Source organism: Mesocricetus auratus, unplaced genomic scaffold (genome assembly GCF_017639785.1).
Source record: "Mesocricetus auratus isolate SY011 unplaced genomic scaffold, BCM_Maur_2.0 Super-Scaffold_100042, whole genome shotgun sequence".
In the NCBI taxonomy this organism is placed as follows: Eukaryota; Metazoa; Chordata; class Mammalia; order Rodentia; family Cricetidae; genus Mesocricetus; species Mesocricetus auratus.
The window spans coordinates 1028508-1047965 of NW_024429219.1; the positions used below are offsets into that span (position 1 = coordinate 1028508).

The following is a 19458-nucleotide window of genomic DNA, read 5'->3' on the forward strand; positions in this document are numbered from 1 at the left end:
GGCTCAGAGGGGAGCTGCTGCAGTAGTGGGCAGTTGTGAGAGACAAGACCCATCCCTCCAGTCCTAGACCTGGACACCTGAAGTCCTGCAGGTCACCAGCGATGTCTGCTTTACTGTCAAGAGGGTGTTATGGGCTGGCTTGTGAGAGCACTGTGAGACACAGCTCAGGCCAAGAGAACCTAAGCTTGGACCCCTGAACCCACGTAAACGTCGGGTGGGTGGGGCTGTCCATCTGCAATTCCAGCTCAAGCCTTGCAAGGTGGAGCGAGGGGCTCGCCTAAGCCAGCTGGCTAGCAACAGGAGCAGTATCCATCAGTGAGATCTGGGTTTGATTGAGAGGCCCTGCCGTAATGACTAAGGTGGAAGAGGAATAGAAGACTTCCAATATCAACCTCAGAGTTCTAAACACACGCATGTGCATATGTATACATGTATGTATATATACCACATGAATACACATGAAAAACACCCCCCAAAAAAGAAAAAAAGAGCATATTGCCTTGGAAGGTTGCCAGTTCTGAAGATGACTGAACTTTTACTCCCTGGGGCCTCCTGAAATGAATTGTGTCACCTAAACACTGCTGAAATGACCCTGATGCTAGACTGTCCCTGGATGCCTGGAGAAAGCCATGTCCTGTGTTAGTCTGACATTGTGCTTTCAAACTTTGTCCATAATTAGGATTTTTTTTCATTGCTAATTTGTAGTGATGTTTAGTTGATCTGTGGTTTTCTTGGGCAATCTTTATTGGATTTTTAAAATTCCATCTATTCTGTCTTGTGAAAAATCCTAAATAGCACTGGAAATTATCAGCTACAATTGCTTTTAAGATTCTGTGTGTGTGTATGTGTGTGTGTGTGTGTGTGTGTGTGTGTGTGTGTAGGTACCCTCAGTGGCCAGAAGAGGGCAGCAGATCCCACAGAGCTGGAGTTACAGGTGGTTGTGAACCACCTGATATGGGTGCTGAGAAATGAACTTGGGTCCTGTGTAGCAGTATACACTCGTAATCATTAAGCCACCGTGTATGAGAGTCTTATACATGGCGGGTGGGCACTCCAAGCCACAGGCCCAGGATTACCTCTTGGTTAGGCACAAGAGTGTTGGTCTTGTGTCCTGTGGTTTCTGAGTCACGCAGACAGACAGACCGTCCACGGCATGCTCTGCATCTGTTTCCCTAGATGCCCAAGCCGGTTCACTCCCTCCCCACCCCATCGAGGGGGCTGGAGAGATGGCTCAGAGGTTAAGAGTACTGACTGCTTTTCCAGAGGTCCTGAGTTCAAATCCCAGCAACCACATGGTGGCTCACAACCATCGGTAATAATGCCCTCTTCTGGCCTGCAGGCATACATGCAGACAGAACACATAACAAATAAATAAATCTTTAAAAAAGTTCTTCGAACAAGGTAAAAGTCCTCTCGTTGGACCAGCCGTGTCAGGTTTCCCTGTCTGTTTTCCACATCTTCCTTAGAACGCAGAGCTTTTTCTGGGCCAGGGAGCTGGAGTTTGACTCCTCCTTCCCAGCGTGCACTGCTCCCCGGTTTGTGTCTTTGGTGTGGCCAGGGTTTGAGCCTCACCTCTGTTCTCCCAGGCATCAAGTGAGAGTCTGGCCTCTTGTTCTGTGACACCGACTGGATTCTAGGCTGACTCTCTGCATCCCTCTCCTCCCTGCCATTGCTCCGTCGTCTCCTTGGCTCATCTGTTGGTGGGGGGGGGGGCATAACCTTGAAATGAGGTCTCCATGAATAGACTGTCTGAATCAGAACTGGGTAACCCTTGGTGCCTTGTGTCTCTCTCCGTATGATCGGGGAAATGGCAGGATTTGCCTCAGTTTGGGGAATAAATGATTTTGTATAGGGAGTGGGCCGTCAAAACTTTTGTTATCATTGTTCCTATTTATACCAGGAGTTAGCAACCTTTTTCAAATGACTCATCAGCCCAGCACGGTGTCTTGACAGCAGCAGTGTGATCTGGGAACTTGCCATTAGACAAGTGTGTTCCTGATTATCACATATATATATATTATTACAGACTAGGCTGAGATGTCACTTGGTGACAGCTGTAGCTCATGACTGACTGATTTCACGTTCTCGGCTATATAGTCTTCACTGTGGCTACTGGTTCTGGCACAAAAGCCACAAACAAATGTGAGAATGGGGCATGGGGTGGAGTATGGTGGTACGTACTTGTAATCCCAGCACCACTCTGGAGGCAGAGGCAGAAGATCAAAAGTTCAAGACCTGCCTGGGCAAATACTTTAAGCCCCTCCCTACCACCAAAAAGAAAACAAAGAAAATGTGCGTGGCTGAGTTCAACTAAAACACAAAGCAGTAAACATCCCAGCCAGTTATTTCTTGATTGTCCCTCCTTGCCTTGTGCCGTTCAGTTTTTCCTCTCTAGGCCAAGGTCAGGGCTGGGTACCCAACCCAAGTCACCTACAGGGCAGGCCACACGGTACTCCTGGGAGATTTCTGCTTTGGGGGAAGAAAAATGTTGAAAACAGTACCAAGGTTTTGTCTGTAGAGTCCTCCCACCAAAAACAAACAAACAAAAAACCCTTAGTTTGACAGCTACTTTTATAACAGAAACAGAAAGGGGGGGCCGCAGGCAGCAAGATGACTTGGGGGTGAAGACACCCGCTCCACTCCTGACAGCCTGGCTCGGTGGAAGGAGAGAGCCAACCCCTGAAAGTTGGTCCCCTCACCCTTGTGACAATACACCCCTGAAATGCCACCCACACCCCACAAAGTAAATGAAAGAAAGTTAGGCGTAATGAATGGCACACGCCTGTAATCTCAGCACTCAGACGCCCCCACCGACCCAGGGTGGGAGGAACAAAGTGTGTTTGTGAGACCCGCCCCCTCCCCCTAGAGAGGGAAGGAAGAGAGAGAGACAGACAGCGCCGATACAGAAATGGCCTGTGTAGAAATCCGCCGTGACCTCTCTGGACAAAGATACTGCCTTTTCTGCTTTTGTGGGGCGTAACATCCTCCAGGCTAGGTTGTTTGCCTGTGTTCTCTGGAAGTGACCGAAACTTCTCCCTATTTGGGGGACGCCATCATCACCGATGTCCACTAGAAGTGTTGGCACACCTGAGGGCAGGGCCCATTAAGTTTGTGATTCCTGATAGGTGGAAAAAGTATTCGTTCTGTGCTTTTTAGTCACCCAGAGAGACTGGAAGAGATCCCTTCAAACTGATTCTGAGATGTTTAGACGTCTCTTGGAGTCTTGACGGGAGTCACGGGACCCACCTCCCGTGGTGCCGTGATCTTTGCGTGAGCTGACACTTGGAGGCAACTTAGAGCACTGCGTTGGCTCAGGCTTGAGTGCCCTGCTTGTCTGCACCGGGGAGGCTGCCTCTCTAAGGGCCAGAGGGCAAACACACCTTTGCTTTTTGCAGACCGGAAAGCAGAAACGCCGCCACAGTTGATTCACAGTTGGTTTAGTTGGTTCTGCCTTGTCCTGTGGGTTCTCCTCTGCAGCCTCATCCAGGGTGTGTCAGAAGTCCCTGTGGGGAGCGCGTGTCTGTCCTGGACATGCACTGACACGTGTGGCGCTGGGGGCGGAGCTATGGCTCCACACATGCCAGGCAAGCACGCTGCCGCCGAACTGCACCCAGGAGCGGGTTCTGCTTTTCCATGCCACTACTCTCTAACAATACAAGGTAACAATTTGCATAGTTTTCTCATTGTGTTAAGTATTGTGAGCAATCCAACATGATTTACACTACAGCAGAGGGTCTGTTTTTGTTTTGGTTTTTTTTACCAACCTTGAGCAACAGTGATTTTTGTCATTGAAGAGGGTCATGCAGTCGGTCCCCCATGAATAACCCCCATGAATAACAAAAGCCAACTATATACATAATCAATATGACTATGTTTCCATAAAACTTTACTTACAAAGTAGACTGCAACAGGCCAGTGAGTCCCTGACGGCAAAGCAAGGGGTTTCGGGGAAGACTTATAAGACTTATAAGTAATGAATAAGATTGGAAGAAGGTGGGATCCTCGGCCCCAACACAAGCATACTAAAATTTCCTTTGGGACAGGACACCTAGGGCTGGCTTGCCTAGGGAAAATATATAGCTCCTCATTCTGGTGCTAGGGGCTTTTGTTCCAATTTCCACCCATTAGGAATTGTTTCTCATCTAAATACGTAATTTGAAGTTTGGTGGGTGGTCAACTTGGCTGTGTCAGTTTTCCTGGGTTTCCTGGCTTCTTGTCCAGAGTTTAGGAGGCCGAATACAGGCATCTGCCCACAGTGGATTCCCGGTCAGCCAATAAGGGTCATTCAGTCCAGTGTGCTAAGAGCTCTTACAGGAGCCAGGAGATGAAGGGAGATGGGTCCCTCCCACACTGGCTCCCACCCCCTGCAGATAAACAACCCAGGCAAATGTGAGCTGCCAACCCAGATGTCCCCAAGGTGCCCTCAACGGGGCATCTCAGGAAATTATTGCGAATTGGATTTTGAAAATTAAGTCTTATTAAATGCAGCAAAGATCTCATTAGTGAGAGAAAACACATGGCCAGTGTTAGGAGTCATGAGGGCCCTGTGCCGGATCCCAGCTCCTAAACTCAAAGAGACTTGACCTCTGCCTGACCCCTGCTGCCTTTCCTCTTGTCCACCTGCTGGGCTGGTGGCATCTCAAACTCACCGTGTCGTGACCATCTCCCTCTGGACCTACTATGTGTGCTGTCCCCACAGTGGAGTGTCCGTACCTCAGGCTACACCCCTGAGTCAAACCCATCTTTACCCTCTTCCCTATCTCCAGCTACTGACAGAGCCACTCAGTTCAGCGCCCGGCTCCTCCTCACTCTCCTCTCTGATCCACACTGACCCTCCCTCAACAGGCAGACAGGCACCTCTGTGGTTCCTGGGGCTGCCCACTTATGGTTTCCTGAGGTCTCTTGTAGAGGAAATATAACAGTGCGCGGGGTAAGGATACCGCTGGCTGTTTATTGTGGGAAATTACTTACATGAGAAACCGAAAACCCAGGTTAGTCTCTGCAGCCTTTCGAGGCCCAACCGGAACCCGGAAAGAGAACTAGCGCCTCTGCCCTTTATTCCACACGCCCCTGCGTACCTGTGGCCACGCCCAAAACGGGCGTGGTCAGCGCCACAGGTACCTAGATCTCTCCAGTCTGTCCGCATACAGAGACTAGAGCAGCCAACCCCTAAACCACCTTGTCCCCGCTGATACGTTTCCTTGCCTGCCCTGTACCTGGGCACCTGCTCCACCTCCGGGGTGGCCCACAGCTCTTTGCTCTCCCCTAACCCCATGTTCCACTAGTCCTCTGCTCCCTCTTTGGTCACTTGTTCACCTATCCCTAACCCTAGGGCCTCTGCCACCATCACGCACACGCACGCACGCGCGCACACATACACGCACTCACACACACCCTAAAAACAGACCTAGTACCACTGGGGACTCAGAGGCACAGTGATAGGCAAGTGAACACCGAAGTCCACTTCCTGTTTTCCGAAAACAGTGTCCCACCTCGGGATCATGTGATGAAGCCACCTCCATTATCCAGCAGGGTCTTGGACCCCAGATGTCAGGGTCGTAAACCACGCCCCACACCTCCCTCGCCGGTCCAAATGCCAGACTCAGCCTCAGCCTCCCTTTCCTCCTGGAGTTTTTTTTCCCCTGGTGGCCTCGTTACCTCCTTGTGTCAGGCACTTAGGAGTCACTTTAAGAGGCAGCAAGGTCAGCAGCACCCAGGGATGATAGCCCCTTACCCCCCCCTTCCCCGTAGGGGTTCCCCTCACTCTGGCCACACTGCCGGTGCCTTTGACTAGAGTGAACCTAGTGCCATTGCGCTTCTTTTTGTTTTGTTTTGGTTTTTTTGTTTTGTTTTGTTTTTTTCCGAGACAGGGTTTCTCTGTGGCTTTGGAGGCTGTCCTGGAACTCACTCTGTAGTCCAGGCTGGTCTCGAACTCACAGAGATCCGCCTGCCTCTGCCTCCCGAGTGCTGGGATTAAAGGCGTGCACCACCAACGCCCAGCTGCCATTGTGTTTCAGGGCCGTTTCAGTCACTAATCCTTTTTGCCCTTCTCTCCTGCCAGGTTGTTCCTGGTCATAGAGTACGTCAATGGGGGGGACCTCATGTTCCACATGCAGAGGCAGAGGAAGCTTCCGGAGGAGCACGCCAGGTGGGTGCAGATCCATGAAGGGCGGGGGTGGGGGGGACAGACACTCACCGCCCTCAGGCCGGCCGTGAAAAGAGGGCAATGGAATCGGGGCAGAAGAAGGCGGCAGAGATGAGACTTTGCTGTGGTGTAAGGAATTCCAGAACCTCTGAGGGGAATTCTAGGGGCTTCGAGCCCAGGGCCAGTCCCCCTCTCCAGACATTCAGCAGAAGCCCCTCACCCAGGAGGGCAGGCTCTCGGGGCTGCTTTGTTCCCACAGTCGCAGTCATGACTGTCTTGGCTCTGTTGTTTTCTCTCTAAGTTCCACGTTCTTCAGTGACAGAGCACAGCCTTTACCAACGTCAGGAGAGAACTCACTGGCTCTGCCTCTGGCCTTGCACGACTGTCGTCCGGCCCCTGTGCTTCCCCCCCTTCCCCTGCAGCCCAGGCCGTGCAGGAAGGCTTGAGGGAGATTTGAGTTTGGACGGTCCCTTCTGACTTAGTTTTCCCCCCATGTAGTCCTGTGCGTCACATAGGCTCCCTCCGAGGGAAGCGGGCAGAAGCAGCAACTGCCCGCCGTCCACTTGCTTTTTATAAAACCGGTGATAAGCCTGGCGTCGGCGTCACGCATGCCTTTAATCCAAGCACTTGGGAAGCAGAGGCAGGCGGATCTCTGTGAGTTCTAGGCCAGCCTGGTCTATAGAGTGAGTTCTAGGCCAGCCTGGTTACAGACTGAGTTCCAGGACAGCCTCCAAAACAATACAGAGAAACCCTGTCTCGAAAAAAAATAATAAAGAGCTTTCTGAGACATTATAGAAACAAAACAGAATGTGTTTTGGTGAAAACCGGTGATAAAATGAGCACAGTATCCATGTTACCATTTCGGGCCACTTTCAGTATATGTATAGTTCAGTGCCGCAAAGCTGGTCACACTGTGGTACAACCACCCACTATACACAGAGCCTCTTTATGCCCTCACACTGGAACTGTACCCCATGAGCGCTGAACGCTGACGCCCCAGGCTCCCTATCCCCAGCCCTGGGCACCTCCCTGTGTCTGATTCCGGAGACGCTCCCACCCCCCACACACTCACCCCCAGGTGGAATCTTGGATTATCTGTCTTTTTTTATATGTCTGGTTTGCTATGATGTCTTTTCCATGACTCACTATGCAGCCTGTCACGACGAAGTCCCTTTCCTTCTAAAGGTTGAATGATATTCCGTTCTACTGATAGGTCACACTCTTCCCCCTACCCTATTCCTCCTCTCTGTCGTCTTCTTCTTCAGTAGGATTTGCTGTGTTGCCTAGACTGTCCTCAGACTCGCAGGCACAAGCCACCCTGCCCTACCCAGGCTTCCTTTGTCCCCTCATCCGTCGGGCACTTGCTTCCATGCATTGGCTCTCATGAGTAAGGTTGCTCTGGACATACGAATTAAACATATGTGTTCAAGATCCTACTTCCAAGTCTTTTTTCCTTTTTCCAGCACACGAAGTAATGGATTTCATGATGCCATTTTCACATCTCCATTGTTCTTATTGGTCCTCTCCTCTACCAGCTCCAACCCTGGGCATATGTGCATTGGTGGAGTTGTTTAACATGTTTTTTGTTTGTTTATTTGGTTTTTTTTTTTTTCGAGACAGGGTTTCTCTGTATTGTTTTGGAACCTGTCCTGGAACTCGCTCTGTAGACTGGGCTGGCCATTGTTTAACATGTATTCCTTGTATTTCTCATTTTTATCTGTTTGTTCTGGCGCTGGAACCATACTTACATGAGCCAGGTAGAAGCTCCCCCATCGAGCCGCGCTCACGACCCCGGTTTTCATGTTTTGAGGGACGCATTTTTCGTCCCCACCAATGATACACAGGGGGTTCCCTTTCCCATGTCCTCATCACCCACCCCGCCTGTGTCAAGTAGCCATTCTGGTGGGTAGAAGATAGAATCTCACTATAATTTAAATCTGCATTTCCCTGGTTACCAGGACGCATGGTAGGGCTCCGTGTGTACCAGCCCCTGGCTGGCTGGCTGGCTGCCGCTGTCCCCCTGCTGACTGCAGAATGTCCCCCACCTCAGGTTCTACGCTGCTGAGATCTGCATTGCTCTCAACTTCCTACACGAGAGAGGGATCATCTACCGGGACCTGAAACTGGACAACGTCCTGCTTGATGCCGACGGACACATTAAGCTGACGGACTATGGCATGTGCAAGGTGCCTGCCCCACCAGTCTCCCACCTTGCCTGTGTGCCCTTGACGTCCCGCAGAAACACCCAGACTGACCATACTCAGGCACCACTGCACGTGAGAGTCACCCTCCTGATAAACTCTGCCCCCACAGGAAGGCCTAGGCCCTGGAGACACGACAAGCACCTTCTGCGGAACCCCGAACTATATCGCCCCCGAAATCCTTCGAGGAGAAGAGTACGGTGAGTACCAGGCCCTTAGGAGGTAGATGTCAGTGGACACCTTGCCGAAGCCCCCTGTAGTGAGATATCCACCCCACCCCACCCCCGCCTGCATCTGTAGCCCAGACCACGCCCACTTGGGCGTGGTCATGGGTGAGGACTTGGTGGATATCTCACTACAGTCACCCCCTGCCTGGTGATGGTCCCTCGGAGCGGGAACCTGCCGGGCCCACCCCTACAGGGGCCCTGGCATAATAGACAGGGAGAGAGATCCATGTCAGTATCACACCCAAAGACGATACACAACGTCCCTTGGTGTTACTTCGGGCACGGGTCCGTTACATATGTCACATGGGTGTGCACCTGTACACGCACACACCCACTCCCGCATCCTAGGGTCTTCTGTCACGAAGGTGGGATCACAGACATGCACCGCCTCTTCCTGACTCAATGACGGCGGCTTTGGTCACACCAGTCATAAATACACCTTCACACGAATCAGTGCGCGATGGGTCAGCACGGGCGTGTACGCATGCTCGAGCACTCCCAGGCCACTGACCCCTGGGAATAGCTGGGCCCCTGGAAGCTACTTCAGTTGAAGTTGCTCAGTAACCAGAGAAGGAAAGATGGCAGGCCAGAGCCAGAAACCAGTTTACAACCAGCCCAGGGTTCTAAGTGGCCCTGATTCTGTGTGTGATGGAGCAGAGACCACAGGGATGGCCAGGCTTTGTAGGACAGAGCTGGAGGCTTGTCTTCCTTCCCGCTGCCTGAAGAAACACTTAGCATTTGGACGTTGAAAAAGGAAGGAAGGGTCAGGCGGTGGCGGCGCACGCCTTTAATCCCAGCACTCGGGAGGCAGAGGCAGGCGGATAGATCTCTGTGAGTTCGAGACCAGCCTGGTCTACAAGAGCTAGTTCCAGGACAGCCTCCAAAGCCACAGAGAAACCCTGTCTTGAAAAACCAAAAGAAAAAGTAATAAAAGAAACAGACGCCCAACCCAGTAAGTGAAGGGCAGTCCAGCCACCCAGGAGACGGATGCCAACTCCCTTTGACACACTCACATTCACGGGCTGAGTGTGTCACGGGCTTCCCAGCCACCTCCCGCCTACTGACAGCTGCCCGCCTGCTCTTCCCCCAGGGTTCAGCGTAGACTGGTGGGCGCTGGGCGTCCTCATGTTTGAGATGATGGCTGGGCGCTCCCCCTTTGATATCATCACAGACAACCCTGACATGAACACGGAGGACTACCTTTTCCAAGGTTGGTGGCCCCTACTCCCCCCTTACCCCTGCATGTTTTTCCTTCCCTCCTTAACAGCTGAGGATGGGAGGCTCTGCTGGGCCCTGGTGCCTCAGAACCAGCCACAAGCACACGCAAAAGCCACTCCTCTGGCGGCAGAGAACGTGAAGCGAGGTGACCGTAGTGCACCCTAAGTCACCTAGAAAGAGAATGCCCTGATTCAGCCAGAGCACCCTTCTCCCGGACCTGGTACACATTCCCTGTAGTCCCAGGCAGGTTCCCCCTCCTTACTCCTGGTTAGAGTTGATGGCTCTCTCAGAGCTGCCCGTCAGTGCCCTCTGGTGGCCGATGTGTAAGAGGCCTCCGCGTGCCTACTACCAAAAGGTTTAGGGTCTAAGGAGCTGTTGGATCACACGTGGTTTTGCAGTATGTGCCACTGTGTGCCACCAGGAGGTTTCGAGAAGGACCCAGAAGGCTTCTGGAACAGGAAGAGGGGTTCCAGAGCTACAAGCCTGAGCTCTGTCTCAGAAACGGTATTCAGGCTAGGCGTGGGTAATCCCAGTAATCCCTTGTAATCCCAGGAGGCCCAGGGTGACAGGAACGTCAGAGGTTCAAGGTCAGGAGTTCAAAGTGAGCAGGATATGTAGCAAGACTCTGTTCCCCCACCCCCCCCACCCCACCCCCAAGAAAGAACAGAGTCCAGGGGCCCTACAGGCAGCCGGGAAGCGTGAACGTTGCCAAGGGGGTCATCTCACCCGGCCCCCTGTCCTCACAGTTATCCTGGAAAAGCCGATCCGGATCCCCCCGCTTCCTGTCTGTCAAGGCCTCACACGTCTTGAAAGGATTTTTAAATAAGGTATGCCCTGGCTGTGGTGACAGAGCATGTCCGTTGTGTCCCTCTGGGACGGAGTGGGTGGACAGTCTCTCTCCAACTGAAGCGGTTTACCATCAGCTGCCCTGTACAGGTCTGGTCGTACGCTTCAGCACCGGGGCTCTGTGCTCTCTGAGTTTAATGTTTCTTCAGAGGCTTTATTTATTTATTATTTATTTGTTTGTTTTTATGTTATGCACATTGGCATTTTGCCATGGGTGTCCAGCTCCCCCTGGAACGGGAGTCACAGACAGTTGTGAGCGGCCATGTGGGTGCTGGGAATTGAATCCAGGTCCTCTCTGGGAGAGCAGTCAGTGCTCCTAACCACTGAGCTGTCTTTCCAGCCCCAAAAGAATGAGGGTCCAAAGTTTTGGTTTTTGGGGGTTTTTTTACTTTTGAGATAAGGTTTCTCTGTGTGCCCTTGGTAGAACTTGTCCTAGAACTGACTCTGTAGACCAGGCTGGCCTCGAACTCACAGAGATCCGCCTGCCTCTCCCTCCCGAGTGCTGGTATTAAAGGTGTGCGCCACCAATGCCCGGCCCGACTCACTCTTACTTGAACTCTGTCCCCCAGGATCCCAAAGAGAGGCTTGGCTGCCGGCCGCAGACTGGGTTTTCCGACATCAAGTCCCATGCCTTCTTCCGCAGCATAGACTGGGACCTGGTAAGCCTCAAGTGCCACTTGTACCCATCCCGTGAGGTGGGCTGGTCTCGTAGGTAGAGTGGGCCCGTGTGCACTTAGGTGCCTGGTAAATGGTGTCTGGGCCCCAAGGGCATTTTCTTTAGTGTTGTGGTTGGGTTTCCAAAGCTGCCCGGGCCCCATCTGTCCTCTCAGTAGTTACTGTCGGGGTAGCGAGTACAGACTTCAAGGTTCTGAGCTGAGTCCATTCCTAGTATAGGAGAAAAAAAATAACTTGTTTCAAAATAAATGATTGGAAAGTTACTGAAATGTCCACCTATAAAATACGTCCTTTTAGCCAGGCGGTGGTGACGCAAGTCTCTACTCCCAACACTGGGGAAGCAGAGGCAGCCAGATCTCTTGTGTTTTTGAGGCCAGCCTGGTCTACAAAAGAGAGTTCCAGGACTGTTACACAGAGAAACCCCATCTCAAAAATCCAACCAGACAAACACCAAATATACTCTTTTGACAGAACATATCAAGGTTAGCCCATTGAGTAAATCAGGAACTTGCCCACCTCTGGGACACTGGACCACCTTCCTCCCTAACCCCACCCCAACCTTTCCAGATGGTCCCAGCCAGCACTGATGTCACATCCCATCCCCAGGGAAGAGCAGGTTTTTGTCAGAGAGCCAGTCACTTTTTTGTTTTGTCTTGTTTTTCAAGACAGGGTTTCTCTGTGCGCCCCTGGCTGTCCTGGAACTCCCCCCCCCCCTCCTACGCTGGCCTCAAGCTTGGAGATCCGCCTGCCTCAACCTCCCAAGTGCTGGGATTAAAGACATGCACTACCACTGCCCGGCTGCATTGACACTTTTTAACATTTGTGTGTGTGCTCGTGCGTGTGTGTGTGTGTGTGTGTGTGTGTGTGTGTGTGTGTGTGTGTGCGCGCGCGCGCGCGCAGACACACATATGGAGGTCAGAGGACGACTTTCAAGAGCTAGTTCTCTCCCTCCACCATAAGGCCTAGGGGGACAAACTCAGGGTACAGTGTAGGCAGTAAGAGCCTTTATCTGCTGAACCATCTCACTGGGCCCTTGATACTTAAGATCCAAATTCTGTCAGTTTTTTAATAGTGTAATAAGCTCTGGTAGCATCAGAGTGAAGCAGTGGGTTTCCTTCTAACTCGGTTCTTCACCTGGCCTGGCCCAGGCCCAGTAGAGGCAGCTTCACCCACAGGCCCGCTGCCCACCCCAGGCTTTGAAACCCATCACCCCCACCCCCGACACTGAGTAGTGTATTGACCCAGCAGATCCATGAGTGAAAATACAGGGAGAGTTCTGCATTGTCTCTCTCCCAACCACCCTCCTCACTCACTGCCCCTCCTCTGAGCCTGCCTCACTGGGGTCCAACCCCTCTGAGCCTTGTAGGATCTGAGTTCTTTCTCTGCCCCTGGGCTCCCCACGTGACATCAGTAGCAGCCAGGCCCTCATCTCCAATCGCCGTTGCCTCACCATAAGTGAGCGGATATGATATAAATAGTGTCTAATTTCAGCCCAGCTGCCTCCAGGCTGGCCAGCCAAGTGGTTGTGATCAGCAAGAGAAGCTGAGAGAGCTGTTGTCACAGAACCTCTCCTCCTCAGCCCAGGACACTCATCCCATGGGTTGCCGCACCCACCTTACCGTCCCCCCTTCCCTGGCCACGCCCACTTGTGTGCTGTCCGGCAATTTGACTTGCAACTCATCCAGTGGGCGGCCTTGCATTCTGGCACCCTTTGCCTGGTGAAGCATCTTCAAGGCTCATCCTTGTCGCGGTTATATATGCATGCCTTCATGGCTGCCTGATGCTGCATTGCAAGGATGGACCACGTGTCTGTCCACTCGCCCACTGGTGTCACCTAGTTGGGGCCCACCTTCTGGCTCTTAGGTTGTAGGACGACTTCGCATAGCCTGTCTGTTGGGACTCGTGTCTAGTTTTCTCGGGGACGTTGCTCTAGGTGAGCGGCTGTCCAGGCGGTCCCGCCTCCTGAGGGGCTGCACCCTGGGACTTCTTGGGACCATACAGCACAATATCAGCTCCAGTGACTGCAGCTTCAGGACTGTTAATCTGAGATGGGGAGCTCGGGCCCAGAGGTGTCACAGCGGAACTCAGGGTTGCTGGTTCTGGTGCTGTGAGGAAGGAGACAGACGTGACAGCAAGGGGAATTGGAACTGGTCCCTGCCATGAGCCACAGTGACAGCACTGGAGAGGCTACCCAACCCCAGTCCTTCCCCCTTGCTGATCCAGCACTGCTCCTGTCAGTACAGCCATGGTGGTAACTGGTGTGTCCACATTCTTGGGCCCGGGGCCACCTATGCCATTCTGGTCTCTTTCAGGGGGTCATAGACTATGTGACACTACTGTGAGTTGTCTGTTTGAAGCAAGAGGGGGCCAGGCTTGACACACACACCCTTTCTTTTTCCCCTTGTGGGCGTGGGTTTTGAGAGACAGAGATCACAGCCAAACCCCTGTGACTTTTAAGCCCGTGGGACACCTGAGCTGAGGAGATGTAGGCTCTGGGATGGCTTGTTTATGGGATGAGGGCCCTGTAAGTAGCCAGGTAGACTAGCAGGAGCCAGCGCACCACACACACTAACCTCCACTCTCCAACTAGCACCGTTCCTATGGGGCACTCTGTTCTAATGCCCCCCCCCCAGGACCATCCTCCATCCTGGGTGTCCTGGGACAGAGGACATTATGACAAGCTCAAGTAGGCATAAAAGTGGCTGCCCTTACAGACTGGGAAAGGGAGGTTCCAACTGAATCCTGGACTTTTGCCTCAGACAAGTCCAGTGGGGTGGCCTTGATGAATGTGAGTGACTATAGACACAAATGAGACCCCCGTCTGGGGACAGAGATACATCCTTCCTGCCCCACCCAAGTGGCTGATCTGAGAACCACCGTCTGCATGGCACACCATCCCTGATAGTGAGTGACCTTATGCTACCGGATCCTTTAATCCTCCACTCTGTAGGGTCACAGCAGAGGCCACCCTACAGCTTGGTGCTCAGGTTCCTCCCTGGGCCTTAGCCATTTGGTTCCTCTCCCATACCCCTCCACTGCCCTAGAGGGAGAGTAGGGTCAGAAGGGAGCCACCTGCCCGGCATCTCTAGAGGCACAAGGATGGCCTGTGGGGCCAGTCTTCCTGCCCCTCCTCTGCCATGGGAGGATAGGAACATATGCTCCACTAAGCACACAAAGGCCACCATGGGCACATCCGGCACATCCTTCGCTGCCAAGTCTCCACCAGAAGGTTTGGATGTCAGCGTAAAGGCCACGGGAAAGTTGTTGGACACGGGCCCAGGCAGAGATGCGATTGGTCAGGAAATTGGTTCTGGAAGAAATGGGTCCATACAGCAGAGCCCTGGGAAGCTCGGTACGGCTGGCTGCATACCCCCAAGGGTCTGTCTGCAGACCCTCTGTGTCTGGTGCTGAAAGCACGTCAGACCTGTAAGGTTTAATATATCTTTCCAAACGGTCCCAGTCCCTGACCCATCATGAACCGGAGAGAGCCAAAGTGACCATCTGGGCACTGCCACCACCTGCCGTCAGACCTACCGTGTTCCCGGCTGCAAGCAGGGGCCCTTGGCAAAGCCACCCTGAGGAGTGAGTCAGACTGCGGCTAAAACAAGCTTCCTTGACATCAGTGAGAGCCGACAGGAAGTCGATGGCCTCTGCCCCTGCCGCGCCCTCCCCCTCCCCTCCCCCCTCCCCCCCAGGCAAATTAAATAGGCCCAGAACGGATCAGTGGGTAAAGGCACTTGCCAGCAAACTGACCGCCTGGGTTAGATTTCCAGAATGCCTAGGTCTCCCGAAAGTTGTCCTCTGACCTCCACACATGTGCCTTGGCTCGTGCATAGCCACTCATGCACTCACAGATTAAATAAATGGAATTTTTTTTTTAAGTTTAAACAATGGGTCCAAGGCTTCTAGAAGGAAGACTCCAGAGAGGAAAGCATGTAGAAGGACAGACTGTCACAAAACCTTCTGGTTTCCCAGGCAACCTGCCGAAGCAAAAGGAAAGGACGAGTCCTTGGTCTCGGCATGTGCCTGTGACCAGGAGAGAAAGAAAAGGAAGATACCGGAGGACAGGAAGAAGGCCCAGGCACAGGGCTCCAGAGACAGGCAGTTGGCGGGAACCATGGCCAGGTGGAGGCATCATAAGTGGAGTCACAACGGCTCCTAGCCCCCAGGCACACCTCCGCCCCACCCTTGAGACTGAGTAGGACCAGTTACCCTCGCTGCCCAGGACCAGACTTCAGAAGGCAATAGTGGCAACACTGTCCTGGCCTTTGGGACATTTCTTTGCTTGGATGCCAAGAATCAGAATGGCCAATTCTATCCATGTACTGTCTGCTAATCTCCCTGCCCACAGCAGCGCCGGGAACTGACTCCCTCCCAGCTGTCCCTCTGCGCGCCTGCTAGCGTATTCAGAGCAGGCCCACTGTGAGCCCTGGAGTTAACTCCGGAGGCTGCCTGGCTTGGTGCTGCCATCTCCCATCTTTTACTGTTTAGAAGTGGACCCTCTAGTCAAGCAGGGATGCCCAGCAGTCAGAGGGGACTCTGGCGTCACCACACGGCACCACGACGCATGTGTCAAGGAGTCCTCTTTCATTCCCACAACCACCCCCCCATGTATGCTTGGCGACACAGCCAGTGGCATCCTAGACAACTGAGCATGTCCCTAAAAACTGCTGGGAACTGCTGGGGTGTGGCATTGAATATCTTCTCCCAGATTCTGTGCTTTCAGGTAAAAACAGCAGCCGGGCGTTGGTGGCGCACGCCTTTAATCCCAGCACTCGGGAGGCAGAGGCAGGCGGATCTCTGTGAGTTCGAGGCCAGCCTGGTCTACAGAGCGAGTTCCAGGACAGCCTCCAAAACAATACAGAGAAACCCTGTCTCAAAAAACCAAAAAACAAAAAAACCAACAACAACAACAACAACAAAACATTTGGCATCCAATCCCGGGCATGTTGAAAAAGGCTGAGCCTACCCATTTTATTTTGTGATCTGTGTGCATACAAAGAACTGAAGGGGACGGGGCAGAGGGGATACCCGACACCCTTCTTGACACTCCCTTGTCAATATTCTCAGCTGGAAAAGAAGCAGGCCCTGCCTCCCTTCCAGCCCCAGATCACAGACGACTACGGCCTGGACAACTTTGATACGCAGTTCACCAGCGAGCCCGTGCAGCTCACTCCAGATGACGAGTAAGTCCCGGACAGGGCACTGCAAGGCTCAAGACATCCTGGCATGCCCCCACACACACAAAGTCACGTCACAGTGGAACGTCCCGAGTAGCCCAGCTCCACAGGCAGCCTAATGTCCAGACCAGTGTGCATGGGCCTCATGCCTGGGGTCCCTCCTTCTGCAGTGTAGGCTGGTGGGGAGGATGGTGCCTGAGGGAGGGACACAGCTGCGCTCTATTCACCACCCCCACCACCCTTTCCTGTGCTTCTAGGGACGTCATAAAGAGGATCGACCAGTCTGAGTTTGAGGGTTTTGAGTACATCAACCCGCTTCTGCTCTCTGCTGAGGAGTCCGTGTGAGGCCATGAGCGTCTCTGTCGTGGACACGCCTGTGAATGACCCTGTCACTTTACCCTTAACCACAGCATATGCATGCCAGGCTGGGCACGAGGCTCCGAGCAGCCAGGGAGGGATTGCTGGCCACCGAGACCCGCAGAAGAGGGACATCCAACAGGCACTCCTGGACAGAGCAGTCTCTTGTGTCCAGGCCTTGTGCTGGAGAAATTGCTTCCTGTGCCCATGGCAGCCCTACCAGAGGGCAAGACAGTCACGTCGTTTTGAAGGTGCACATTTTCCACAGAGTCAGAACTCAACGCACTGAGACCCGCTCCAGGAAAGCTAGCGTGTAAATGCCCTGAGGAATAAAATGTACCGATGATGTCGAAGCTTCCTCTGATGCCTTTTTTTCTGAGTGGCACCCGCCTGCCATCCCCAACGCAGCCCCCACATGAGGAGGAGCTGCGTTCTCCGGGCAGGCAGAACGTAGGCAGGGGACGGGCACCCAAGTGCCTGCAGGGATGCAACGCAACAAGAATTGTTACAGATTCGGAACGTTTTTTTCTAAACCCCGGTAAGTTCTGTTGTTAATATTTAACAAGTATTTTCATACCTTAGTGCAGCTAGCCTGTGATAATCCGAGGCTGAAGTGACATCCTGGCCAGGTTGGTGGCACTGTTCCCACCAGCCCTTTGGACTCTCGATTGGGGGAAACTGGATCATAGAGATTCTAAACCATTGTTCACCAAAGCACCAGTAAACCAAATAAATAGGTTAAATGAAATAAAAAGGGAAAACAATTGAAAACTAAATCCGCACAAAATATATTTCTGAAAACACTAGCCAGTGCCTCCAAAGATGTCTTGTGTTATACATTAGATTTTTGGAAAAATATTTTTATCACTAATACTCCAGATCAGAAAATTTAAAGACACCGTGTGTGATGGACCCTAGCCTTAAAATCGACAGAATACCCATAATCCCTCACTCTCCCTGAGGAAGCGTGTCTGCTTCCCTAACTGTTGTGCTCAGCCATGCTCCTCCTCCTCTTCCTCCTCCTCCCTAGATTAGAGGCAGTTCGGGAGACCAACCCAGGGCTTTCTGGAAAGAGGTTAGCTAAGTCCTCAGCAGGTCAAGGTGCGGCAGGAGACATTATTATTTAAGTACCTTGGTAGTAGACAGGAAATAAAGAAGCTTCGCGGCGGTGACTGAGCACACCCCAGGTCTACCCAAGCCAGGCTGGCCCACGTAGCAAACAATGCTACACAGCCCCAACCCTGCCAGAATATAGACCTTGAGTCTCCATGTGAGGCAGGGTGGAGTCCAGCCCTCCTGTCACAGCTGCTTCATGCCTTGGGGGCTGGTGACCCTGTCTGAAGTCAGAGAAAACGGAACTTTTTAGAGGCGCCGTTGCAGAGCGGCCCTGTGGCCGCCCACAGCCCTCACCCCAATACACTCAGGTTTCTCAGGCCACTGAACACATCAGAGCCACGCCCAGGTCCATGGTGCTGGGACAGGACAGGCAACCCAGGTTTCTGACATCATACCCCAAGTCTAGGCCTCTGGGCAGCTCTGTGACACATATCGAACATGGACGCATTTCAACCAGCAATCCCAGTGTCCACCAGTAAGACTTGTCCTCAGTGACTGGTCAAAAAAAAAAAAAGATGCAAACAGCCTAAGAGTCAATTTTCTGGGCCACCCAGGGGTGTCCAATCCCAGCCTGGGGGACGTTCAGGTGACTGGAGCCCCAGTCCGAGGGCCGTGCAGTCACACCTGCCTATGAGCCAAGCTTGCTGAGATGAAAGAGCCCACAAATGATCCACGAGCAATCGGGCTCCTGCAAGCTCCTTTCCTCCCAGTGTGCTGCCCAGGGGCGGCGGCGGCTCCTTCGCCCAGAACAGCACAGGGGCCCTTGGTTTGTTAGACATGGGGGATGTTTATTTGGATACTGCCCTATTGCCAAATGACTTGCTGGTTGCTGGTTCGGCTGCTCATGTACAAATGTGTGAATAACATTGTGCCCACCAGAAAGGGGGGAGATTTTTATATACAGTAATTTGTTTTATAAATTAAAGAAAGTGAAGGATGTATTAAACTGTGACTTTCGGGGGGTGGGGGTGGGAAAATACCCTAACGTTTGCAAACGCAAACGGCTCCGGGCAAGATAGTGTGTCTTTTGAAAATGGTTCACGAACACTGGTGACTTTTCATTGACTGTAAAGCGGTAACCATAGCCATGTGGTTTTTGTACAATTGGTCAGTGGAGCCCATCGCCGGCCGGCGTTCCTTCTGTGGATGATGTTCTCGCCCTCCATGGCCAAGGTCGCTCGCATTCTTGCACATCTATTAAAGACTTTGATGAAAATGCCCTTATTGTTACTGTGTTTGAAGTAGGTGTTTGGCGAAAAGCAAAGGGTTTCCCCCACCCCACCCCACCCCACCCCACCCCCGTTTTCCTAAGAGTCCCTTCCTAGACTTCATTTAGGCTCACAACACAAAACAGAAGACCCAAGTGTCCCACATACAGGCCACTGTCACCATCCCCATGAAATGAGTCCGTCCTCACAACTGAAGATCCCCCCGTTGACACACCCTCATTCCGCTTGATTGTTCTAGGGCAGATGTGCCACTATAATGTCAGG

At 52.7% G+C, this 19458-nt stretch overlaps 1 protein-coding gene across 1 annotated transcript in view; it reads left to right on the top strand.

Moving 5' to 3' along the window:
• Prkcz (protein kinase C zeta) overlaps nt 1-17202 on the top strand; it is a 111572-nt gene extending 94370 nt beyond the window's left edge. The window contains 9 exon segments of the mRNA XM_005079239.4: nt 6062-6148; nt 8196-8331; nt 8459-8546; nt 9664-9783; nt 10538-10563; nt 10565-10618; nt 11207-11296; nt 16383-16498; nt 16750-17202. Coding sequence (XP_005079296.1) covers nt 6062-6148; nt 8196-8331; nt 8459-8546; nt 9664-9783; nt 10538-10563; nt 10565-10618; nt 11207-11296; nt 16383-16498; nt 16750-16837 — 805 coding nt within the window. The 3' untranslated portion in view covers nt 16838-17202.
• The last annotated feature ends 2256 nt before the right edge of the window (nt 17203-19458 follow it).